Source organism: Streptopelia decaocto (assembly GCF_964273445.1).
Source record: "Streptopelia decaocto genome assembly, chromosome: 5".
Taxonomy (NCBI): Eukaryota; Metazoa; Chordata; class Aves; order Columbiformes; family Columbidae; genus Streptopelia; species Streptopelia decaocto.
Genome location: NC_138659.1, coordinates 34,223,054 through 34,249,366, shown reverse-complemented (window position 1 = coordinate 34,249,366; position 26,313 = coordinate 34,223,054). Strand labels below are relative to the sequence as shown.

At 45.4% G+C, this 26,313-nt stretch overlaps 1 protein-coding gene across 4 annotated transcripts; it reads right to left on the bottom strand.

Moving 5' to 3' along the window:
- Nucleotides 1-93: 93 nt before the first annotated feature.
- Nucleotides 94-24,077, bottom strand: PSAP (prosaposin). 4 transcript variants are annotated; one of them, XM_082052599.1, is made up of 15 exons: nucleotides 23,963-24,077; nucleotides 13,795-13,928; nucleotides 12,615-12,689; nucleotides 11,781-11,906; nucleotides 11,316-11,510; nucleotides 10,138-10,281; nucleotides 9,539-9,604; nucleotides 7,287-7,349; nucleotides 6,707-6,820; nucleotides 5,829-5,924; nucleotides 5,481-5,667; nucleotides 5,165-5,316; nucleotides 3,551-3,631; nucleotides 2,894-3,001; nucleotides 94-2,295 (listed from the first exon to the last, which is right to left on the bottom strand). In XM_082052599.1, the coding sequence occupies exons 1-15, from the start codon at nucleotides 24,003-24,005 to the stop codon at nucleotides 2,260-2,262; spliced, it is 1,620 nt and encodes a 539-aa protein (XP_081908725.1). In that variant the 5' UTR covers nucleotides 24,006-24,077; the 3' UTR covers nucleotides 94-2,259. The 4 variants fall into 4 exon arrangements, with proteins under 4 accessions (XP_081908725.1, XP_081908726.1, XP_081908728.1 ...); XM_082052600.1 differs by lacking the exon at nucleotides 7,287-7,349; XM_082052602.1 differs by lacking the exon at nucleotides 7,287-7,349 and having other exon boundaries at nucleotides 9,548-9,604.
- Between the last annotated feature and the right edge of the window lie 2,236 nt (nucleotides 24,078-26,313).

Genomic DNA, 26,313 nt, shown 5'->3' with positions numbered 1-26,313 from the left:
CCAGCGGCGTTTTGGGATGCGCCTTCTCCTGCGGCAGAGGGGAAGCTGGCAAGACCATCCGGCAATCAGCACACAAGGAAATGAAACACAGACTTATTGGTTTACAGAAGTTTTTTATTGTTCATTAAGGAAGCTTTTGTGCAAAAATCAAGACAATGTTCTTTAGAAAGCAACTGCAGGTGTCCCCCAGCGTAACTGGAGCGGTCCACAGGAAGGGAGAACACTGGAGACTCCCGGCGCTAACCCAGCATTTCCCCCTGCTCACCTCACCTCAATCCTTCACTGCTAAAAAAGCTGAGAAATTAAAACCTTGCTAACCTGTCAGAGCAAGTATCAATCCATCCCCACTTTCCCCCAAAAATTCGCATTAAGAGAACGCCATCTAGTTTAAAAGATCAAATTCCCTCCTGCATGCTGTGGTGTAACAACCTGTATCTCCAGGGCAGCGAGCTGAAGAACAGCCCGTTTCCTACCTACCTACCCCAAGCGGGATACACTGCTGGAGCCGCTGCACGAGCCCGCCAGGACACAAACCTGCAGCTATTTTTACATCTTTAAAGGGAAATTAATTTTCTTTTTTAAAGCCAGGAGTGCTTCAGTATTCTGTACAACTGCAAACAGGAAGGACAAACCAGTATCGTTATCTGTCAACACTGCCCAGACACTCGGTATGTACACGTGGTAACAACAGGAAAGCTGCAGTCGAGTGGTTTTCCATCAAACCGCTTCTCAATGGCTTTGCTGGCTGAGGCGCTGCGAGCGGAGGTCCCACCTCGCTCGAGACGCTGCAGAACAGCAGCAGCTGCCGGCACCTTCCTGACCAGGACTGGAATTTTCAAAGCTCCACACACGCCTCCGGCCCAGCTCCTCCTCCCCAGAGGTCTCCTCTGAGCTCTTTCCGTGCCTGTTTTGGGGGTTAATTTGCTCAGAACTACGCACTGAAGGCTGGTGGGGGATGCAAGGCCCATCTGCAGCACGGTTCTCACACACCTCGAGGGCCTGACTCATCTCCAGAGCAGCGGCGCAGAGTTGGGACTGTTGCAGCGGGATGCTGTGGGGTGCGCCAGCGGAGCTGCCAGCGCCTGCTCCTGCCCTCTGCACCTCCCTGGCCACCCAGACTCATCTCCCAGCGGGAACCCTGGGGAGAAAAGCTTGTACTGCAAACTGCTCAGCAGCACAAAGTGTCAGCGAGAACAGGTGGCAGGAATGGAAACTGCTTGCGATCCCCACAGCACCGCTGGAGTTTTAGATGACTGAAATGTGCTACAAGAGGAAAAAAACCACACCACACAGATCAAGGAACAGGTGGGCAGCTGACAGTAAGTGCCATTTTCCCCTGTGTTCTGCCCTCTGTGTTGAACCCAGCCCCTGCTGACTCCGCTGGGCCGGCCTGGCGCTCGGCTAAAGCCACACACTAGAAGCTGCAAGACTAAGCAGAACTGAGCAACTAGGATAAGGAGGAAAAACAAAGGGGAGGGAGCCATTCCTCAAGCACATCAACATGCTTCAAAAACCTGAAAGCCCACTGTACAGGGTTTGATAGTACAACACCCATGCTTAGAGGGAGTAGTCCGAGGAACTAAAAGGACATGATTGACAGTTGAGGGTTTCCTTAGCTATGATAACACCACGAGCCAGAAATGTGGTCGCTCAAATGCAAAGAGTGTGGTCACTCAAAGGAGAACGCATCTTTTTAGACAGCAGTAGTTGCTCTGAAAGTTGCCACGCACAGTCCCTCTGCATCTGTAGAGCTTTTAAAATTCCAGCCTGGATTCAACATTATCCCTTAGAGCTCCCCAACACTTACACACAAAATTAACATTCCAGACAGATGTTAAAAATGCAAAGCACATAATCCTCCCAGCGCTGACTACAGAAAGACTTTGGAAACTTTAGTTGTTATCTTGTTCTTTTTTTAAAATTGTAAGATTATCCTCTTGTCTCAATTCACCTTTTCCACCATTCTTCCCAGCACCTAAAAACCACTCCAGCTTACCAATTAAAAAAATCTACAACACACTGACTATTTTGAGGAGCAAAATGAGTTAAACTGTACAATCAGAAGTATCTTTGTTAAGTCAACAACGAAGATCTGATCCTTCAACAGCAGCACTGCTACAGAAGAGTTACAATAAAGGAACGTGAAGGTCAAATTGTTAATGAGGCAGAGAGGAGGGACATTTGAGATACAGCTCTCCGCCAACCTCGGCCCACACTTTTAAGAGCCCTGGCAAACTTTCAGAACTGGAAACTCCTCTTCTAGTTCCACACGTGATGTTTGCAGTGATCAACAGCCTGAAACAAAATAAATAGTCCATGTTAGCGGGGAAAAAAGCTTGTTTGCAAACCAGTGTACATCTACATACACAGTTCAACACCTTATTCTAAGCCAAGATCTTGGGAGCAAATCTGCTTTCCTTAAAATAAGTCATGCCAGAGAGGACTAGAATAAATAACATCCTCATCCTCATGCAGAAGCTTCAGGAAAGAATACTGATGACCCTTCGCCACTAAGGCCTGGCAAAGCAAGCACCATCCGCACTAATACTGAAACGCAATTCTTGGAGTCTGATGGGAGGTCGTGACTGTGTGTGTTGGCTGCGGGAACACAGACTAAATATAAAGCTCACACTGTACCTTACTACAGACTCTGAAATGTAAGTAGGAGTGGAGGAGAGAGGAAGGAAGGGGAAAGGAAACAGTCAGCTTTAAGAAAGTTAAGGGCTACAGAAGACCCTCTAATCAAACTCCACCACCTCTACCTACTCCCCTTTTATCTTCCTGAAACTGGAATTCATCCACCTGAAAGTGCGGTATAGAAGCCAGAAAAGTAGTTTATAAGGAGCTATCAAAGTCCGATAGGAAACTCGAGGCAGAATGCTGCGTTACATACGTTGCACTGAGCAGCAGTCTCCATGTTCTTACACCAGTAACCTGGACCCCAGACACAAGCATCATCACCCAGGAGAGGCTGTTTAGCTGATCCACAGACTCCAAGTTTCTGTGAGAAGAACAGCAGAGTCAGTCAAATCTTTCTATTTGCACCAAGAGGTCTTAACGCCAACTTCACGTCTGAGATCCCACCTGACAAGTGTGGAAGCAACACTGAGGTAGCTGCAGGAGCTCCCACATGGTGCTCACTGACAAATGCCGTCACACTTGCAGCTGAGCAAGCTGCAATCTGACACAATGAGGAATTAAGTTCTGATAACTGCTTCTTCACATTCAGTTTTGAGAAACAGAGCTTCTAGAATGGGACTTTCTCAGGAAAGGTCATTAACTTCCTCTCACCACGTTCAGGGTGCGCTACACCTTGGTACTGAACGTCAACAACGGGTAACCACTGGCAGCTCTGTACTTGTGTCCTTCCTCGTGGGACGCTGGCAGACAGACAGCTGCCCATTCAGCACACTCGAGGCCTTGCACAAGCACCTTTGCTCCGAGCATTCAGCGCACTGATTTTCATTCCAGCAGAGTTTCCGCGTGCTGGGCAGTGAAAGGTGCACGGAAGAGCAGGCAGGACTGTATCAGGACTAAATGCAATACTCACGGTGCAAACAAAAGTGGGATCCATCATCTCCGCCAAGAGTTGCACAACCACAGGTTCGTACTGTTCCACAAACTGAACGCACTGTAACAAAACAGGTTGAGAGATTCTCCTGTTAAAGCTTTAGAAAGAAGAAAACAGTCTGAAGCAGGCAGGTTTGTACACTAAACACCCCCATAATACACTCCAAACTAACAAACTGGATCTACAGATCAAAAAGGACTCAGCATTGCACTACTCACACTACCACGTCATTTTTTGCTAGCTCGTACCTGTCTGCAGACAGGTTATGACAAGGAACAGGGTCCAAAGGAAAAAATACAAGTAGGACATACTTTGGGAAAAGGACCACGCAGGACAAGCTTTGATTTGCAAAGCTTAGTCTCTAAGTGTGGAGATCAGTGCTGTCTCAAGAGGAAAGCACACTCAAGAAGCTGGAGACAAACATCCTGAACAGGACGGCAGCAACGCAGTAATGACTCTTGAAAGCACTTTTAGCCCAAATAGTTACTGTTTGCTTCAGAGCAGGCAGCAGCAGGAACACTTCCCAGCCCTCTAGTGGAGACACCACCTCCAAAGCACTGAACGCTGCTTTTCTCAGAGACTAATGGCACCGATTAATAAGCAAACCACAGCTATTAAATAGCCCCAGAGCAGTTAGCAGGAATAGCTGTTTCACAGCTGCTTTAAGCCACTGTGTGCCTAGTAAACTTAAAAGCAGTTGCCACTTGCTGACACTCAGCATCTACCTAACGAGATTTCCAGGTAAATCTCAATAGTAATGGCTTAAAAGGTTTTGCTTTTTGCTGTCTCACTGGAATCATACCAGCCCACTTCCAATTTATTTGTTAATCCCCTGAAGAGGATCAGTGTTGAGCGAAAAAAAACACCAAAACCTTCAGCTAGTCCCACTCAGTGTTCTCAGAGGATTTGCAGGCAAACATGTACTGACTGCAAATTAGCACAACAATCCAGCCTGTCAATTCAGGCTCTTAAAAGTCTCCCTCTAGTCAAAAGACTAAACCCCCAAGGATGGGGAGTGCAGAATCCTAATCCTTCTGCACCCCAAGCTCCTGCAGCCTCCAGCAGCAGAAGACTGACTACTCTTTAAAAAACCAACACTGAGATGTTGCTGTAGTTTTTCCAAATACTCTAAGGTGTCTCATCCTTCTGTTCATCTTTACCTGCCTGGTTCTGACTGGAAGGCAGGCTGCCACATGGCAAGGCCTGTGTGGTCAATCTGACTGCTTCAGATCAAGCCTGCTCCCTCTTTTTTGCTCTACTGCATGAGAAGCTGCCACGCTTTGGGGGTAACTGGCCAAGGGAAAACGCAGGGAGGATCAGGTTGCTGAACATGAGCCAGTCCCCGCTGCGCCTGTGGACAGTTTGTCTCCAGCCAGAGATCAAACACCAAGACCTCTGTGTACGAGTACCTGGACATTTATGGCAGAAGTAGAGACACTTGGGAGACGGACCTAAAATTAGCATGTAGACAGAATATCAGCTGAAACACTCAGAAAATGAGGTAAGCATAACCATCACCACAGGACCTATACAAACCCAACACACCAACAAGGACAGCTCCCAAACACCAAGACCGTTGCACAAGCGCTTTACCTGATCACTGACGGACTCCGGCAGGAAGTGACAGACTTTTTCCAGCAAAGCCTCAATTTCAGCTGTCGTGGCATTCTTCTCTAGTTCTTTGTCTGCATAAGCTACCACCATCTTGCAGATATCACAGAAGCCATCTGCAGATTTCACTAAAACTGAGAAGGAAAAAATTAAACATCAGGTCAATGCTTGGGTAGTTCCCCCAAGTAGAAGAAAAGAGGCGGCATCAGCAAAGTAATACAGCACGTGTCCTCAAAAGAGATGTCATCGTAGGTGAACCAGCTCACTTTTGTAACACCACGACCTTGTCGTGACCCACCTGGCTGCTGGGAGGGCTTGCTGGCTGCGCAGCATTTCAGCATAACACATACAGCCTCAGGGTTCGTTGCCTCCAAGAGCATGTCAATCAAAGCCTGGCCATAGACATCGATGAAGTCCTTACACTGGTCTTTGACACTTGCTGGGAACAGGTAGCAGACCATCTCCATTTCATGCACAATCTCCTCCTGAAGCACAATGTAGGAACAGAAATCTGTATTTATAAATGCATGTTTTCTTACTCCGTCCCACCCTTTTCATGAACACAGGCGATAAAATTAACTTTCCTTCCCCCTCCAATACATCACCATTTTAACCAAAGCCTAGAAGAGGTACCATTGCCACATACCTCTGTCTTGTTGCTCTCCAAGAGGCCAGTCACTTCTTTCACCATCGTCTCACATATTTCACACACGGAAAAAGTTTTCTCTTGAACTACGGCTTTCTGAGTACACAGAAAAAACCCACAAGACAATACATCAGCACTTGACAGGGACAACTCGTGAGAGATCAGTCTCACTGCAGGCACATTCGGGTGCAGCACATTCATTCATTTAGCTAGCTGGCCAATTTTTGCTGAATTCAAAAGGTCACGCAGAACCCAAAACCAACAAAGGTCTATTCAGAAAGGCTTTTTGAATAATCAGTTATTTTGTATGACTAATTAAGACTAAAATTCCCAGATTGTATAAGGAGAGGCGTTGAATCCGGGAGACATGGAGAAACAAGCAGCCCCACAGTGACTGGACTCAAAGGGAATATGAAGCTTTTTTAAAAATATGCTAATTGAGGACAAAATTATTAATTTGCTAGAATTGAGAGCACCCTCCTGTTCGCAAAAGAAACCTAGAAACTAAGGGACTTGAGGGAAACCACTTAGAGCCTGTTAATTAGAAGTTAACTGCCCTCAAAAGAGATTTTCCTGTTCAAACAAATCTCAGCCATGTCCTACCCAAAGGCCGTGGGAAGCGAAGGTGCTGCTCCAAATCAGAGCTCCAGCACTGGAACTGTCACCCCAGAGCTTCAGTTTAGCACAAGCTCTGCTATTCTAACCATCAGTCAGCTCTCCCATTTCACAGTCCAACATCAGAGAGGCCAGGAATTTATATGCAGGGAGATTCAGATTATTTCTATGCATAAAAGCTCATATTTTTCTTTTTTCAGCTAGTTCATTACATTAAAGCAAGAAGGAAGGCAAAGCTGGTGAGTACGAAAACTCCATCTTACCTCCACAGTTTCCATTTTCACTTCATGAACCACTTGGGCTGGCACCAGAGTCTGAAGTGGAACAGATTTCACAGAAGGACAGAACCCAACCATGGCACAAATGTCCTTTGGTTGCTGGAAAGACACGTGTAAGTAATTTTTAAAAGACTAGAAGACTCCCTTTCTATGGAGCCTGTGCGAGGGCACGGAGAACAAAGTTTTAAAAGGTTCACACACAACTAGAAGTTCCATGACTATTTCTACTTCAAGTATTGCCAAAGCATTTGATATGGTTATAGGCAGGACAACTACCAGGTGAGATTTAGCAGTTCCTTTAAAAGAGGAAGAAGTTAGGCCACAGCCATTTAAAAACCCCATTTACCGTGAGCTAACATTCTATGCAAGTCCTTCAAAGAAGTTGACTTAAGAGCTACCAACACCAAACCAGGCCACCAGCATCACGTTAGACCTGCATCCACAAAGCTGCTCCCCTGAAAGCTGTAAGTAATCGCAGAAGAGGCTAATTATCCTGACCCCAGAGGTCACCGAAAGCTGGAAGAAATACCCAGGAGAAAGGACTCCTTTGTCATCCACAAACTACCTTCGTCAAAGCATCCAGTAATACCACATTTTGCAAACCGATTCCTGCATTATTGAACGCAGCCTATGAGAAACAAAAGTTACAGTGTTAAAACCTAAGCCTAACCCTTTTTACAAGTACCTGCAGTAACTGTATCTCAAGTGTTCTTTTCATGGCAAGAGGGAAAACAGCAAACAGAAACAAAGCCTTTAAAAAGGCTTTCTGTCTCAAAGGTTTTAGAAACATACACTATCAAATGCAAAAATAACTGCCGGACATGAGGCAAACTGCTCTAAGGAGGCCACATGGTACCCACACGAAGTGAGAAAGGCTGTCCAGAGTAACAGGCAAAACCTGAATTTTCCCACCTAAAGTCTACTTAAGCTAAAAATGTTACCTTTGGTCCTATGGGTAATCAGATGATCACAGCCCACCCTGTCACCAGGGCATCAAGCTTCTTACAGCAGAGGCTTATGCAAGTTAATACATCATGCCACAACCTCATGCACAGGCAAAAGCAGAATCTTGACGACTCGGCACCGCTTCAGACTACTCCAGGCAGTACCTTTAAGTCAAGCCCTTTGGTTCATGCATTGTTTAAGCAGCATCTCCAGATATTAATGTCACAGCAACACCCACATACACACCACATGTTCTCTCCCAGAGAGATGACAGACACAAGGTCTCCCAGGACTCATTAAATAGCTGTAGGAAGCAGAAGCCTAAAGGGCTCCTGCATCTTCTTTTTAGTTCATGTACTCCAAACATCTACACCACTGTCACAGAATTGAAGGTTAACCAAGAAAAGACGTGGGGACAGCTTTACTCAAGCCCTTTTGAGCCCAGACTCGAAACCAGAGGCTGACAGGAGCCACCGGCGTGCTTTTTCTACATCTACTTGTATGGAAGCGAGCACATGTTCTGCTTCACTGCCCAAAGCATAATTAAGCTGAAATCTTAAGTAGCACAAACTCTTATCTGGAGCTGGAAGCAGGACTGATCCACTGGAAAAAAATCTATAGTCTGTGTTTTAACCACATAAATATCCCTTGTATCTGTCAACACTGAGTACAATCACACCGTGTACGCAGCTAATAGAGCAAGAAGTGAACTACAAGCCCTTTAAGAGCAAGAAGTGAACTACAAGCAGGCTATCACCACAGGCAAGTTGCTCACCTACCTGATCCTTCTGTTGACAGGGGAGATTGGAGACAGAGGAAGAAAGGAGAAATTAAAGATAACAGTTAAGAGGAAAAAAAATGTCAAGCACTCTTTCCATTAAGACAATGGGATATGACATGGTCCCCACCCCAAAGATCCTTAGCATTGCTAGAGCAAGTCACATTTAATTGCACAGTGCTAACCAGCATTATTCATCTGAAGTTAAAGCATCCTGGGCAAGACTATCCCTGAAGAGTCTGGACAACACTCAGCCGGATGCAAGGTGTGGCTATATTCCAATTTCAGGTATTATGGCATCGCAATGCTTAAAATGAGAAACTAACTGTTGTCAGAACAAACATTTGCTCTCCTCCAAAAGGCTTAAGAAGCAGCATGAGCCTCTAAGTAGCCTTTAGCAACTGAAAATAAAGAGGCCACTGTGTTGCCAAATCCAGGTTTGAGCCAGTCACATACTTCATTCAGTAATTTACCTATAAACTTTTATGTTAGTTGTGGCATTCTCTAAGGAAAGGTTTACCCATTTTTTTAAAGGCTTTGAGATCTCTGACTAAAGAGGGGCTATGCAGATGGTCCTAAGGAAAATATGTTGTCTTGCTGCAGAAGACCAGAGCTGGTACAATACCACCTTCTATGGCTCACTTAAAGAGCTCAGATAGCAATTCCAGAAGAAAAACGTTTAATATTGCTGCGAACAGACATTAACGCTAAGGCTTGAACCAATTTTACAATACTGTGACAAAGACCAACGCTAATATGCTTAACACAGTATTTGGTGGGGGTGGGGAGAAGTGGTATGAGGACAGGACTGAGATAAAAGAGGACAAAGGAATACACGTAATGCATCTTTGGTATTTCAAAGGGTTAGAGTGCCTTCTGCACCACTGAAGTGGTTGTCAAAGAAAAGGACAGTGCTAAAGAAAGCATTTTGAGACTGAAGTCACTATCCAATTAAATGCCAAGTTCAAAACACTAACACCAAGACTTACAGAGCAAAGGTTCTCCTCACTTTTACTGGAGTAATGTTTTCTGTTTCCAGCTAAGTTAGCTACATAAAGCAGAAAAATTAGCTGAGAACAAATATTATACTCTACTGAACTTACCATGTGCATCATCATTTGGATGGCAAGGTCAGAATACTGAGAGATATAGCTCTTGCACTGCAGAAAGTGGGGAAAGAAAGTCTTGTGAATATCAAACCACCTCAGCTCTAGAGTTAATCTAGAATTTTCTAATACATCGCACAGTATTAATTTACCTGCTCTACTTAATAACCATTCTATTGTCTTTCAGAGCTTGTCCCAAATACAAGATGGCATTTCAGGTTACACAATCATCGCACACCCAGCAGCTTATCAGATGAGTCCTTTTCTCTCCCGCTCAGGGCAGAAGCGCCCCCTCATTGATAGGGACACAGTAATCTGCCAGATCTTTTGTATTAAAAAGGCCTATAAGGACCAGCAACACTCTTGAGTCCTTTTCCTCCTCCCCACTCCCACAGACACCACCTCGCACAACTTTCTTGACAATTAAGTTTTATTTCAGTGTTGTTATTGTTGTACTGAGTAACATATCCTATACCTAACACGCTCTGTGTTTTACTAAACAGAATACATTGAGAGAATTAGGGCACGGAACCAACTATTTTATGTTTGCATACAGGAACAGATTTTTAAACAAAAAAGACAGTTACCATATCAGACACTTCAGGTCCCAAGCGGTCACACTCCTCCTTGGCATGAGCAACCAAAGACTTCACAAAAGTTGAGTTTGTCCTTACGGCTTCCTGAACATCAGTAACCAGCTGAATGCAGTCCTGGCACACATCCCCGCTTTCCTGGACAAAGAGGGAAAGGAAACTTAAGTTGATGTATCTTTGCACAGCACATTTTAGAAGCTTCCGTTACTACCAAGTTTTAAAAGCTATTTTAAACTATATACAAACCTTAACAAATACTCTATGGCAGGGGGGTCAAACTCATTTTCACCAGGGGCCACAGCAGCCTCGTGGTTCCCTTCAAAGTGTAATTTTAGGACTGTATAAATGTAACTATTCCCCGGTCTATAGAATACATGAAAGCCTGAGCTAATACCAATAGACAAGCTACTGCTGGTATGTGCACCAGCCACTAGATGGAGATTAGGTACCTCCCTTGGCTGCCAAACCCGAGATAACTGTTCAAGATAACCAATCTCCCAAATCTCTTGGTTTTGTTACAGACCACTGTGGGAAGGATTCTAAATCTGGCAGAGATCTTACCTGCTCCACCCACAGCAGCTTGTTCTCCACCCACCCCACTGTTTAACTCCCATATCTAGGCTTACTATCGCTCAGCTTTCACTCACAAGTTGTCTCATCTACTCCCTTTTGTCAACTATTTGTTGTTTTCTGATCCAGTCTGTCACCTCTGGATGCAGAGATGAACGCTGACCCTGAAAGGCAGAGCTAGCAGATTACTTGGAATGTGGGAGAATTCTTCTTTCTTTGAATGCTGGTGCCAAACTTGCTCTCAGAAGAAACTGTTTCCAGCAGGACCTGCTGGACTACTACAGTCCTGCATGGGAACAGCCCAGCACAAGACTTTCTAGACTGTGGTTGTTAATTTAAGATGATGTATGGTCCACTGGGGCTGCAGCTATCATCTTACTCAGCTTTAAAGCCACAGGTTAAGGAAAAAGGTGGTTGTCCATAAGCAGCCACACAAAATTCAGTAGGAGACGGTCACCCAGGTGAAGCACATCAGCTTCATTTGTGCCCAGTACAACAATCCCTTACCAAGAATCATCAAGTTATTACACAAAGGAACGCTGAAGCTCCACTGTAAAAAACGTGCACTTGTCTTGCACACTGGAGTAGCACTGCACCCCTACCTTAGACTTCTGCTTGGGTTTGTCCTGAGGGTAAAGGAGAAGAGGCACATTAGCCATGAACGGGGATGCCAACTCTGAGAAATCAAGCTCGGGTATCTTATTGGACTGGAGTTGTTTCTGAAGTTTCATCGCTGCAAGGTGCTTCTGGAGGGACTGGCACAGCGAGAGGGCACTGCATACAACTTCAGGTTTATCCTACGGGAGATAAGATACATACACAAAGCTCTAGACTGACGGCACTTCTATACAAAGTTCAGAGTATAGAGTCACTCAGCTGAAACATGCTAGGAAGGGAAAACGTTTCACAGCAAGGAAGGAGTCTTCAAATTCGCACCATTAATTGCAACACCAGTGATCCATAGAGGATTGAAAGATTATACACACAATTTTATGTAGAAGAGAAATCCTGGCATCAGCAGGAGCACAACTTCCAATTCCAACAGTTGCAAATTGTTATTTACTTACTAGCTCCTCTTTGATCATATCCATGATAGCTGGCAGGTAGGAATCCACGATTTCTTTGCACTCTGAGACCAGGCCTTGGTCAGGAAGAAACTCGCACGTCTTTTCCAAGTAAGAGCGGATCTCATCCTACAAAAGATGAGGTGAGCTATAGACTGTCAAATATAAATAAATGTATCTCAAATGCTCTCTTCACTCCCAAAACACACAACACAAAGCCTAAAGAAAGCTGCTTGGACTCCAGTAAGTCCAGGCAGTTGGTAAATAAACTAGAATGAGGCTTTACACTACAGGTCCATTTTCCCCAGTCTTGGACTTTCAATGAGACCCTGCCAGAGGGAAAATAGAAAATACTGCTTGCAAGGCCTGCACAACACAGTCTTGCCAGGACAAAACATCTACATTTAAGTAGTGAAATTACGGACTAGTGGGACAGCAATTTGTTCATACAAAGTACTCCCAGGTTCACAGAAGAAAAAGGGGAAGAAGGGCCTGCAACCAAAATAAAGTCCACTTGGTGTCATCATCAACTCGTAGAGACCGCAGTATCTCATCTCTTAAGATGAATGGCCCACTGGCACAAGAACAATTTTATTAAGCATCTAGGGTCAATCAGGGATGTGTCAGAGCATGAAAGGCTCTAGAATTTGCTAATCTCTAAGCCAGAAGAGGCTGTTTAAAAGTCTTTTCCCACGTACTCTGGCCCATTTCAACATTTGCTGCTTAGGTTGGGAAAACATCACACAGGCTGCTCTTCCACCTCCTCACCTTGCGCTCTTGTTAAGACAGTGAAATCAAATAGTGCCTTGGGAGCAGGAGAAGGGGAGCTCTACTTACCTCAGTGCCATTATCCTTCAAAACCTTGCCAACCACTGTCACAAGTTCCTTGCACAAGTCACAGGGAATACTGTTCTGGAGAGAGAAGTAGAGAACTACTCTGAGACAGAATTAAGTACCTGTAAATGCCATGGGAGAGCAGCAATGCAAAGAATGAACATCACACTTCAATTTGAAGTTAAGGAAGAAACACTGACTGAAGCCAGGGTGGGAAGAAGGGTTTTTAAATTAAGAGTGAGGCTATACAAAGCCTGTGCAGCTCCAGTTTCTTCAGCAAATCAACAGGGTATGAAGAAGCAGGCACGTAACCGCTTGCTCATTTCACCTTGTCCCACCTCCCTTCAAGTATGAAGTCTACTGCCTCAAGAAGCCGTCTCTTGAAGGTCTTTTACTTGACTCTTCAAAGAGTTTACACTTACTAGAAACCTACAAACTTTTCAGACAGCTTCACTCATTCTCATTGTGCTCTGCCATTCCTCCTTTCCCCTCTTTTCCACAAACTGAAACACATATCAGCACAGATATAGCCCAGGCCTGTAAGTAGAACGCCTTTTTCCCTTAGAAAATTGTGAAACAATACCACAAACTACAGCTGCATCTAGTATAGTACATCTCCAGCGGGGGGGTTGGACTAGATGATCTTTTGAGGTCCCTTCCAATCCCTAACATTCGGTGATTCTGTGAAAGCAGCACTCACATTTAGTACAAATGCAACTTGAAAAGCCACACCGAACGTAACATTTTTATCATTATTTACTGCTGTTTATCATAGCTTTCATAATTCAGCATATGCTGCAACTTTTGTGGAATATTAACTTATGAGAAAGACTTGAAGAAGCATACAGCTTTTTTTTTTGATGAAGCCTATCAGTCTGGCATTGCTCAAGTTAAGAATAAGAAAGGGTTCTGTGAATTAGGAGTCATTTTAATAAAGCAGAGTGAGTCTGAAATGCACTAGCTCCATTCCACACATTGCTTGGTGATTGTGCAACAGGTCACAGGAGAAGTCAGCAGACAAGTTGTGCAAGGCAGAGAAGAGGAAAGCAACCTTTACCTAGCACCCAAATTAAGGCACAGTCAGATGTGGCACTTAGCTCCGATCAGAGACGATTTCATCAGCATATGGAAAGCAGCAAATCTCAGCTCCGTGTGGGAAGAAGCCTCGGTGGCTGATACTTACTACAGTAGGCTTGTTCCAGACGTTCTGCTGGCAGTGTTTGAGAGCTCCGCACTGCACTGCTGTCCGCACGCTCTGGCACCACAGCTCCGGACCCTTCACGCACTCCTTCTGCCACACCACAGGGCTCGCCGCGGCTGCCGAAGAAAGAATCCTCCTTTCAGACCCGCACCTTTGAATGATTTCGACTCCAAAGCAAGTGGGTTAATGCTGCACAGTATAACCACAACCTTTTCACCAGGCCACTTAGATTTACTAACAGCTGAACTTCCCTACTTTGCTTAGCACACAAGACTTGAATTTGACTTCAAAAAAGTCAAATCAAAAGAGGGATTGAAAACAATGCGAGACATGTTCTGTCAAATAGTATTTGAACCCATTAAATCTATTAAGACTTTGTTTCCTCTAGGTCAGTTCTTCAACTGTGTACAGAAAAAAAGTCTAAGACCTTGCCTGGACATGACCTCCCACCCCAAGAGGAATTGTCTTGCAACCCACAAAGTTTTGAAGTAAAATACAGAATATCATTTCTGGACAGCCTTCCTAAAGAAAGGTAAAACATCTGCACTATTAGTAAGTAACAGAACAAGTTCATCAACTGCACCTTCTAGCTGACTTTCCAAGCGTGCTTTGGGCTTTCTTTGTGTTTGGTTTTATTTGGTTTTGTGTGTGTGTTGCGTTTGTTTGGGGTCTTTTGTTTGCTTTGGTTTTGTGGGGTGTTTTTTTGTTGTTTTCAATGGTGCTGTCAGGACTGGACACCCAACATCTCCCAGTTTTCTAAACCCAGCCTGTCAGGAGGCTCCATTTCTTCACCAATCTCCTATGTTGCACCAACCTCTGAAGAAACAACTCCTACAATCCTAGAGCAGACAGGCTCCGAGGAAACCTGCCCTGGTCTAAGCCTGCAAGGCACTAGAAAAAAAGAGCCATTCAGACCTATTAGCTGTATAGCTGTTCTTTAGAAGACATTATTTCCACATCATTGCTGTTTACACATCACAAAATGCTGTAAAATTACATTGTCAGCCAAGAAGCAGGAATTAAGCAGCCCGATTCCTCCTAAGCTTCTAGTAAGGTTATGAGATGAACAATCACTTTTCCATTTCTCACTTCTCAGTTCTAGGCAATTAGAGGATCAACTTAACAGCTGAATTACCAGCGCACCTGCTAGGTACATGGCCATGACACATCAAACAGAGCCAGGCAAACACATTTTACAGGTGGCATTCTGCAGCCTTCTCAGCTGTTGATTTATAAAGTGTGTTTACACTGGATTTCACAAAGGAATGACCCATTTATTTTAAGAAAAATGTGCTTTGCATGCTTAATTTTCTACACAAGAGCGCGAAGTTTGCCACCTTCTCTCCTAGCAAAACACTTATATTGCATATTATTCTCCAGCAAAACAGCACACTAAAACTGCTTATAAGACCCGACAAAGAAGACTTCAAACTTTCTAATAATGTATCATTAGCAAAATATTTACCTACGGCCTATTTTAAGTTACAGCATTCTTGATTTGGAAGTACTAAGAATAGTTTTCAGCCTGGTCAGCCAAGGAGCTGTCGGCTCAGGCAGGATGACAATAACCAAGCATTCACTTGGTTGAGGGAAAGAGTTGTTCTTCCTTTTCAGATACTGCACAGTGGTGGGAAGGCTCTGCAAGGCAGAGTCGAAGTCTGGCTAAAGTCAAGCAAAACCTTGACTTTAAACAGTGGAATTAAAGCCTTCCAACTATTTACAAGTACAGCTTTTAACCTATGCCTTTAGTTCTGTAAATCAAGAGAAAATTACTTCTTCCTCCCCTGTTTAAAACATACTGTAAAACTATAAAACTAAATGATAAAACTACAACAACAGCAGTTTCTCAAAGTCTTGATCTAAGAGGTCATTTAAAAGCCAAACTGAGGAATTCATGCTGTAACTTGCACTGGCTTGGTCTAGCTCTTAATGAACTTTCAGGATTTGTTTGGCTTTTAAAATCCTGCCGCTGCACAACCTTTCAGATCCACACCCAGCTTCAGCAGAAGGCTTAAGAGCTACTCTTGTTCCTTCTGTCTCGTAGCCTTTAATGACCTGCTCACTAAGGACAAAAAAAAAAACCACACTATGCTTCAGATTTATGCTTATTGATCAGCTTTTTTGGCGGTACGTCTCTAGCAAATTCCCTGCTGCACAGCTTCTGTATCAGACAGATGCTCACAGAGTCAGCCACTAACACTCTGACCCGCCAAGACACAGCGAGGGTATCAGGGGGCTTTCTCAGGTTACAACAGGGAGGTAGAAGACAACCGAAGAGCAAGGCAGTAGGGTGAGACCTTCTGAGGTGAGCAGAGTGCATGTCACACATAATTCTATTCAGAAAGAGAAAAAATTAGAAGTATTAAAATTAGGTTGATGTTTGACAGTATGTTAACCACTTGAAGCCTCTGATCGTGCTGCCTCCCTGCATCACATCTCACCAGTTCAGAAGGAGAAAAGAGTAATTTCTCAGAAGAGGCGTACATAGTCCTGTTTTGCTCAGATTCTGCCCAAAGCACTGCCACTGGTCACACAGAAAACAAGGACATTAATGTTATCTGCAAACCTCCTCAGGAGACCAAAGCCACAAAATCTCAGAAGGGCTGGAGACCAGGAGGGACAGCAAAGAACGAGGAGCATCCAACAGTTCATTTGCTAATGCACACTGAAACCTAGTTTTAGAATGCAAACAAGCACCTTCCCACTGCTATTATTTAAACTCCTTACTCCTGCACAACATCAGAGCAAGATGAAATGCCAATATATCTTCACAAGTTTTCTGTCAAAAAAAGCCAGTAGATTTCAGGAAACCAGAATAAGCTATACCATGAGGATGAACACTTAGCCTCAGAAACCAGAATATGGAGGAACAGCGGTGTCTTTTCAGTTACAAAGGACACTGGAGAAGCTCTTTCCTTCTGAGAAGACAACTCCACATTTGATGCTTGCAGTACAGATCTTTCTGGTCTAACAGTGATGAGGCAAATTAGTTTGTCAGAGCCATGCTTTGCTGGGCACATGTCAGAAAGCAGCCACAGAACAATGATGACGCATTAAGCATGGCTTTTCTTCCATCTTCCACAGTGACTTCAAATACAGTTAAGCTCGTATTAGTTTATCCTGCATTATGTTGAAACATTTTTATTACATAACTCAATGCCTAATGTGAAAGGAAGCACCTTCAATGCAACAGTTACCACCCTGGGAAAAAGAGAGACAAAACGAAAGAACTGCGTTAATTCAGATCTTGTAGATTCAGAAAAGAATAGCCTGAAATGCTTTACTGTTCCCATTACTTTTTCCCTTCAGCTTGTTGTCCCGTTTAATTACGAAACAGCATTTCTCCTCCTACATTAACTTATGTTACAACAAAAGCAAATACACCAGTGAAGCATGTTAAGACCTTGTGCTGTTTCACAACAAAATGACCAGTTTGGAGCCTTAACAGTTATCCTGCCTATTCCCTCAAAATAGCCTCTGCCGCAAGAAGACTGACACTTTAATGTGGTGGTTCACACCCCCATCACAGCAGCAAGCCAAGAGAAAACAAAGCGCTGCCAGTTACCTCCCACAACTCCTAATGCTCGCTGGATAAACTCAATGGGATTACCTTCTTATTTATATCTGGCATCCCTTTATTTTATATATTCTTCATTTAAGGGTCATCCATTTTTAAATAGATTTCTTCTTTCTCTGTAGATTAGCTCTCAACAGTCGCAGGTCATGCCCACCCAAACCTACACCCCTTCGCTATTTTTAGAGCACCAAACAAGTTTATCTGTGACAGCCAGGGTGTTTTTTAATCGTTCTCTTCACTGGTTCCTCCCTCCTGAAATGCTTCAGAGACTTGGTTTCTTCAGTGTTAGAAGAAACAGCCTGCTTCGCCACGCTTTCCCTAAATTAAGCAGCAAAGGAAAATGGGGGACGAAGGAGGAGGGGTAGAAACGCAATCGATGTATAAAGGGCATGTCTTTCGGCTGTGAAAGTCTTCAGCTCTTGGGCCTCCAGCCAAGCTGGCAGCTGACAGGCACCCTAGGATCCTTGCATGGACTTGCAGCTTCACCAAACAAAAAGAAGCAGCAAGATTCATACCCACTCTGACCTCTCTGATGCTCGTGTCCGACAGACAAGAGAAGGCATCTCCCAGAGCAAGCGTTGCCTCAGAAACACAGCCTGAAGCCCAGCAACATCGGCAAGATACTCTACAAGTTGAAGGGTAACAGCAGAAAAGGAAGGAGAAGCGTTTTCTTTGAGGTCCAGGTCAGCAACCTAGTACTGCCAGCACACCAGCAGCACAGCCCTGACAAGCGACAGCGACTGCATACCGCACGGGGCTCTGCCAGGGATTCACACAAAACCCAGTTTAGAGGCTGTGAAGATAAAAGGAAATCTACCACTCACTCCCAGTGGTATTACCCTACTTACTGCACATTACTTCCAGACACTTTTTCAAAGCAGCAAATGCCAACTATGTTCTCCTTCCTCAACATTAGGCATCCGGAAGGAAACGCTAACATGCAGTCATAAGTTAGTGATGTAGAGCTGACAGCACTCTCAGACAATATCACCTTTTCTACTTGGCAAGCACATGAAAGCGCAGTTCAGTTCTTCACTCCTCTTCAGGAAACAGGAACCTCAAAGGAAGCTTATACTGGCTGGATTCTGCAAGGACAGCTACTGACAAATTGTTAGGTCCTTTTCCTGAGAATAACCTTCGCTTCCCTCAAGCACTTGTGTTATTTTTTTTTCCAGAGAGAGGTAGCCTGAATTTCTTCCCAAGATTCTCAGAAAAACATCCTAAACAATCTCCCTCCAAAGCTGTACTGAACCTGCTAATGAGACTTTCACGATCATGCTTAAAAGTTAACACCTTATGTAAGCTTCTATGAACAGGGATTCTATATGGGCCAAACAAGATTCCCTCAAGAGCCAGAGCATAAACCAGAAAACTATTGCCCGGAACACAAAGAAATTCAGCTTGAAGACTCAAGCCTTCTCCAAACCAAACTGCTAGGAAAACCTTGGTGTGAGCAGCATTTTTACAGACAAATTAACTTGCAGTCAGTAAGAAAAGGAAAGAGCTGAGCTGCTCTTTACTTTAATGGGTTGAAGTCAAATGTGGAAGATAACTTGTGGTGCTATGAACCCTTATGCCTTCATGACAGTCTAATTTGTTCCCAGCATATTCACATATTCATCAGGTGGGATGCTCTTTCCCAGGCTATCCCACTTGGCAACATTAAAAAAAGGAAGGCCACTCATAATAACCCAAAAATGGCCCATAGACCAAGAAAATATCAGTCTCTGCCATACTGTGTTCAGTTAGTTACTGATTTTTCCCCGTTTCTTTTGAGAACTGCAAGTGTGTTAAAGAAGTCAAGAGGGATCAACTTCTTTTCTTCAAATTGTATAAAATGTCAACAAATCAAGGAGTGACCTCAACCTGAAGTTATCTGAAGGGCTCAGTGCTCCACAGCCTCTCTGATGAGCTAGTGAGTTTAAGTAACATTTCAGAAGTTGTAACCACATCACAGGAAAAGTAACTCATGCCAAAGGTCTACTATGCCTCTGGATTAATGAGGCAATAAAAGGACCACAGTATCTGGGAGATTACAGGCAATTTGGATGAAACCTGGCTACCTGTTATCAGTGTTCCACATGTCAGCTAAAAAAATCAGAGTCTTCCAGTCCAATTTCTACTGATCAAATATCAAGCTTGAAACATTGGTAACAAGCACAATTCACTAGAAATGAGTTTTGAATTAATGACATGACAGGGTCTTCTTCAAAGGGGGGAACATATTCTCATTTTGGTACACTGCTTCTACTGTAAAGCATCGTTTGTACCTCAGATGCTCCCTTCCTTCCCTCGCCAGAAGACAAGCACGGCAAGAGAAGCAGTTTGTGTATGTACAAGCAATCACAGCAAAGTTAGAGAATAGGATGAGCTGAGACATTTAAAATCTGCTCTTCTGTCCCATTAAACTGTCCCAGTTACTATAAAGGTTGAAAGAGAATAATTTCCACATTGACCAGAAGTTGCTACCAGGTTGCCAAGCAAACCCCAACTTCTGTCTGAGATTTTTCTATGACAGAAACTCAGAGAGATATTTGGATGGATGTTCAAGGGCATTTGGCACTCATCAGGAGTAAGCAGTCCCACGCAGAATGTCAAGATATTCCCAAGAAGTAACGAGAAGCATTTTTCCCTGCAGCAAATCCCTGCAAAAATATGCCTAAGCCTTTTACACAAACTTGTTGTCTGGCTCCATCCCCTCTGTTTTTGTTTGGGGAGGGAAAAAAAGACTCCAGGCAAGTCTCCACAGAAATTCTGCACTGAACATTCCCCTTTCACCAGGCAAATACATTCACACAACAGAAAAGTCTTAGCTGTGCAGAGAGCCAAGTCTGGAAGAGAAGACAAAATGCCTGGCCACAGATTACACTGTAGCCCCTGCAAAGAACAGGTTAAGTCCAGAGCTATCTAAAAACTTCAGCAAACAGAAGGGCGGTTCGAGACACTGCAAGGAAGAAACAGAAGAGTCTCGGGAGCAATGACCTTTTGTTTCATGCTGCTGCCAGAGAAGTGCTTTAATGCAGAATGAATGTCAGACTTGGAAGACAATGCAACAGGAAGGTCCCTTAGAGAAAGAGAAGACATCAGACCCCCATAGTTGAGCAGAGAAACTATGTCAGAGGGATGAAAAAGGGACATTTTAAAGAGCAGCTTCAAGGAGGACAGCAGTTGGCTATGCGGAAGCCTGGAAAAGGCAGAGCGTTGTGCACAAAGTGACAGAATAACCCACCCAGGAAAACAGTGATGAAGCAGTTGATAGCAGGAAAGGAGGAAGTGCTAACACCTCATCTCTGCATACTAATAGCTTGTATCCCAATGGGAACTAGTCAAAGGATTGTTAACTGTTGTGTTTGGAAAAAAAACCACACAAATGAGCTTTGAAATCTCATCATGAGGTTCAGTTACTCAGAATCTCCAAGAAAATGTCTCTGTAGGCAGAGTTCAATAGAAGTAGAGGCCAAAGTTTAAAAACTAGTCAGGGTAAACAATATAAACGTGAAACTCGTCACTCCAAGAGAAAGAAAAATACTGGTATCTGAAATTAAACATTGCTCTGTGACCAAATACACAGACAAACATTGCCTCAAAATATACACACACACTTCAAAGACCTTTCAACATGCAACAGGAACCCTGATCTCTTAACAGCAGCATGTAAATTGCATAAAAAAGCTGCTACCTAAAGAGAAAAACAGAGAAACTGACTGGGAGTAAATCCTTAAAGAAAAACACCAAAAAGCAACCCCTTTCTTGTCATGTAGTTCTAAGGTGTTGCTCCAAACCTGCTCTGAAGAATGAGATCCACATGAGGCACTGAAACAAAAACTCACTGGCAGCCAGCAGTAACTGGTCTTGCTTCCAGCCACAGATACAAAGGAAAACTCTTCCTGCACATTATAGCAGAAAACCCTCCCTGAAACAGCACAGCCCAGCTGACATCAGCGTCACCTGACAGAGGCACATTCTGTTTTGCTGACAAGCTCCATCATCTCTGTTTTCAGCGATTCCCAAAACCGCTCCTTTGCAGAACGCTCAATACCACAAACCGAGCTTTGAAAATACCCATATGAGACTTCAGCAGATGCCATCGCCCTCTCCACCAAGCGTGACCACGACCAGGCAGAACAGCTTGCGCAGCTCTTCCAGACACAATCAAGCACAACTCCTGCTATTTATACCTCGTCCGCAGAACAGGAGGAGATTGTGCAAGGGCAGGTTTACACAAGCCACATGACTGGTGCACTATCGCAGCACCGCTTCGTTATGTCATTACGTGACGATCCTAAGGTGCCTCGTACCTGTTATTCCTCTAAGAAAAAAAGGACATATTTTTTAGATAAAAGACACCCTCCACTGTTTGTCTAGTTTAATCTACAACACCAGGCTGTACCAGCCTTGCCTTTTTGTTACAAACCACATTCCTGACCAGAACACGCCTGCAAACTACAGAACACAGTCAGAGTTCAATCATGCGCTTCTTCCACATCCTCCAGAAATTCAAGTCAGACTAACTCAGCCTTCAATTTTCCTGCCCCTAAATATTCTGACCAGGGTTTGCTAGAGGAATTACATATTAGTTTGAAATCTTGGAAGGAAGATTAAGTCTACTGTTTTTGAGGGGGACAAATAAACATATTCTCTAATTTTTTACTTTCTCACTTGCAGTTTAACTTTTATTTTACCAGGAGGAGGAAAAAAAAAATACTTTCAGCTCAAAAGAAACCTCCTTTTGTTTTAACCATGCCTGCCCCCTTTCCTTGGTCTCGAAGACAAGCGATAATCGAAGTCCATATCAGTAATCTGGAGATCCTGAGTCCTGCACACCCTGCTTTAATTCCTTCGTGTCTCCCTTAAAGGCAAGATGCACAGAAGCACTGTAAGTAGGTCAACAAAAAAGCCCCGCGGCCTACCCGCCACGCTGTAAGCCAGCCAAGTAACTCCATTAGGATACGTCAAGGGTGGCTAGATTTTGATGCAGCTAATTAGTTAGCTTAGGAGATGAAAATGGTATCTCAGGTGGTGACAGCAAAACCTTCAGAAAAATCTGCACAACACTGTCACAGGTGAGTCAATTAGTAGTCATAACAGGACTTTGAAAAAAAGACAGGTGTTTGTGTTAAAACAGTGGCTTCCAAAAGAAAAACAGGCCTAACAAGTCTTGTATTATGCTCAGTCGCATACGCATGCCTTTAACAGGCAGACCAAGCTGATGCTCACTGCTGAGCTAGCTTCTCATTACAATTTCCCTAAATGCAATAATGGGAGGCCTCGTGGCTACTTCAAGGCAAATCCTTTTCACTTCTAAAGCATAAAAAACTACCACGATTTTAGTGATACAGAAATAGCCCAAATAGAAACGATAACTGATGGCAGTTAATTCAATGCAGAGCAGATGCAAAAGTCATACTGCTAAAGCAGATAAATAAGCAGAGAGAGAGCTGACACTCATCTTCTTGTTTCCAGCCTGAGAAGTCTGAGATTCTCCATTAAATTATCTACATATGAGTATATTAAAAAAACCTGCAGTGTGCAATCATGCGGCATCTCCTAGGCACAGCTTACTGTAGTCTGACAGCTGGTTACTCCTATGGTTTTTAAACAGCTAGTCGGGGTGTTGGGGTTTTTTTTTAGTTGACTTGTGAAACATTGCAGGTTAAACTCAAAGAAATAAGCTCCAGGTTTAAACTTGTCCTGTTTTAAGGAAAATTTTCAAAAAATATCACGTGCAACGCTGCACTAGAGCTTCAGCTCACGGGTTTCTGGCCATTGCACATGACAAACTGAAGGTGTATTACCCCTCCAGTCAGTCTGTGAGTCATCTCCGTAGCTCTGCCAAGCTTCTGCAAAGTGCAAAATACAAGCATTGCATTTTCTAGCCTCGAATGCTAGCAGTAAAGGTGGAATATCAGTTATTCCCCCACCACATCCACCTCGGCAACAACAGACAAGAGGGCAGCGAGCGGTAAAATTACTGGAAATTTCCGTGTGGTGCAAGAGATCCTCATGAAATGACGCTGCTAAAAAGCACCGAACACAGGAGGCTACCTGCCTCTTGCCATCTCAAAGAGGATTAACACCCATCTATCCCCGGAGGGCCAAAGATAACTAGGGCTGCTGGCAGAAAAACAGGCTCTACCGACCGCCCTCATTCGGCTCCGTGAGGTGACGGAGCTGCCCGATGCGGCCCCGAACTGCCCCATGACCCATCCCAAAGTCGCTTTCCCACCCGCAGCGGGAAACGCTGGTTCCTCACAAGGGCTTCTCCCCGCGTTCACCCGAACGCTATTCGTGGGTGACCCCCTCCCCCGCCCCAAAACCTAAATAACAGACCCCCCCTCAAACCTAAATACAGAGCCCCTAAAACCTAAACACAGCTTTCCTGTCACAGCCACCTCCACGGGCCCGCAGGGCCGCTCCCCCCGCCATCGGCAGCTCCTGACGGGGCAAGAGCAGCAGCTTCAGGCCTGGCCACCGCCATTCTCCTCACAGCGCCCTCCCGCCCGGAGAGCGAGGGGACGCCGGGGCTGAGGGCGCGGAGGATGAGGATGAGGAGGCGGAGGCCGGGCCGCTTACCGGCCGCCAGCAGCCCGAGGAGGACGAGGAGCCGCTCCGCCATCGTTCCCCGCTCCCGTCTGCAATGCGGCGGCACCGCCGCCCCCCCGCCCCTAAATAGAGCCTGCGGCGGCGCCACTGCGCATGCGCGCCCACCGCCCCTCCTGTGCGCATGCGCGAAGGTCGGGGGGGGGTGCCCACCTCCCCTCCGCGCGTGCTCGGTCAGTCGGGCTGGAAATGGCTGCGGGCGGGCCCCCAAAGCCTGGGACAAACCGGGGATCTGTGGTTCCCTGGTTCCCCTGCGGGAGCAGCACGGGCGGGAGGGCACCCATCGCCTCCCCCTAGCCCCACTCTGGTGGCACCTCATGGAGGTGCACAGGAGCAAGGAGGAGATCTTCCACAGCAGATCTTCCCACTTGCAGGCTGTTCCCTGCGGCTGGGAGGGTGCTGCTTGTTCTCTGTTGTGGTTTGCAGGCTCCTGCGCCGTCTTGTCACCAGGTATCTGTGTGGTCCGAAGGAACAGTAATTAAATGTGCAATTAAGACAGATGTCCTGAATTGACTTGGTGTTTCCCAGCCTTACACCTGCCACATCCCTTGCACTGATGCAGCCACCTTGGAACAATAAACTAACCCAGGAAAAAATAAATACCCTGTATGCGCAGTGGCAAAATGCCCTTAACGTGTTAAGTCCTTACCTAGGTGTTCATTTTACAAGGACCAGACTTGATAACATTAAGCATTCACATGCTGTTTAAAGGTCAGGAGGAAGCGGATCTGCTCTGTTTCACTTCACCTATACCCAACAGCGTAACGCACATTTCTCCTTTTCTTACTAAGATGTTTTTCAAATGAGAAGCCAAGCTAAGCAGCCACTGTTATCTCACTCTTCTCTGCAAGACGGAGCAGGAGAGCTCGATGCTTCCGCGGGCCCTTTGCCCGCCTCGGTCAGCACAGCTCCCTGCAGAGCCTCTCCTACCCCACCGAAAAACAGAGCTCTTGGGTAATGCCCAAACCAGAGCCAGACACACCTGGATGGGATCAAGCGGGCAGAAAACCACCCAGAACAGCAATCCTACCCAGACTAAACAAGCAACCTTTACCCTGGTGCTAAAGCCACCTTACCTAGGCAGGGCTCAGCCTGCCTTATCTCGCACACAGTGTCGATGAGGCACCTTGACTTTCTAACCCGCAGTCAGCTAATGGCTTAGGAACGCTGAAAAAACCCCACGACACAGCTTTGTGAAGAACATTTTAAAGGGGGGTTAAGTGACACTGTCTGGAACAGGAGAGCCGTTTCAGCAAGCAAGGTGTTTTTCTTCTGTGCACTGAAGGACGGGGGTAACGAAGGACTAATTTTCATTTTGGGCAGCACGGCAGCCAGTGCCAGCCCAGGATTACCTGGAGATTCACCGGTGCCACCTAATTTGGGGATTTCCCCCTGCAACCCTCTCCTCAAGTACAGATCGTCTAATATCCATCCAGTAGCTTCATGACAAATTGTGCCCATGACAATAGCGTCACTGATTTAGCCATACTGCCTGGTAGTTTCCTCACTTAAAAACTGAGTTAAATAAAACGGCATCGAGAGCCCAAGCACTGGCCACCTGCCGTTGGCAACAGGGCTGTTTGCAAAAACAGGTTTCCCCTTTGTTTGGGAAAACCCCAAAGGGCAGCTCAGCTGGTTGAGACCAGGTCTGGCTCACAGAGGCGAGGACTGACCACGTGAAGAGGAGAACTGGCTCGGAGGGTGTGCGCTTTGCCCACCGCCTTCCGCTTTCACCGGGCTTCTGCTCAGATGGGGGGCTTTTCCCGGAGACAAACCTCCCAGATCAGGTGTCAGAAGAGGCTTCTCAAGAAGGAGCACGGCTTGCCACATACGGCTGAGTCACTTTGCTGTGGCTGGGAGGGACATCTTCCCAGCCTAAATTTGATTTTTAGCCCCGTTTTCTGGAAGGCTCATGCTTTGCATGGAGAAAGTGAGTAGGAAGAGCCCATCCTCCCACGGGCTGGAAAGCTGTGGTCAAGCGAAGGGACTGTCCCACAGCAAAACACGGCACACTGTGCAGGGCCTGGCGTCCAGGAACGCTGGCTCCCCCGCAGCCCGCCGGACCGGGCTGGCGCCAGAGCCCGGGTGGCTCCAGAAGGCCTGATGCTCAGTTTTGTCGTGCCTACGGCACATAAATTCCTCCTGTCATCGCCTCGCCCTCCTCGAGCCTGACTCTCCGCTTTGTGTGAGCAGCGCACGTGAGCCATCCCGGTTTGGCAATCTCGGGCGGGCGGCCAGAGGCCCCTGCGGCTCTGGTTTTGCAACCCGCTGCAGCCAGCTCTGCGGGACAAGCGCTCCCGTTGCAAAAAAACAGCAAGAACAGA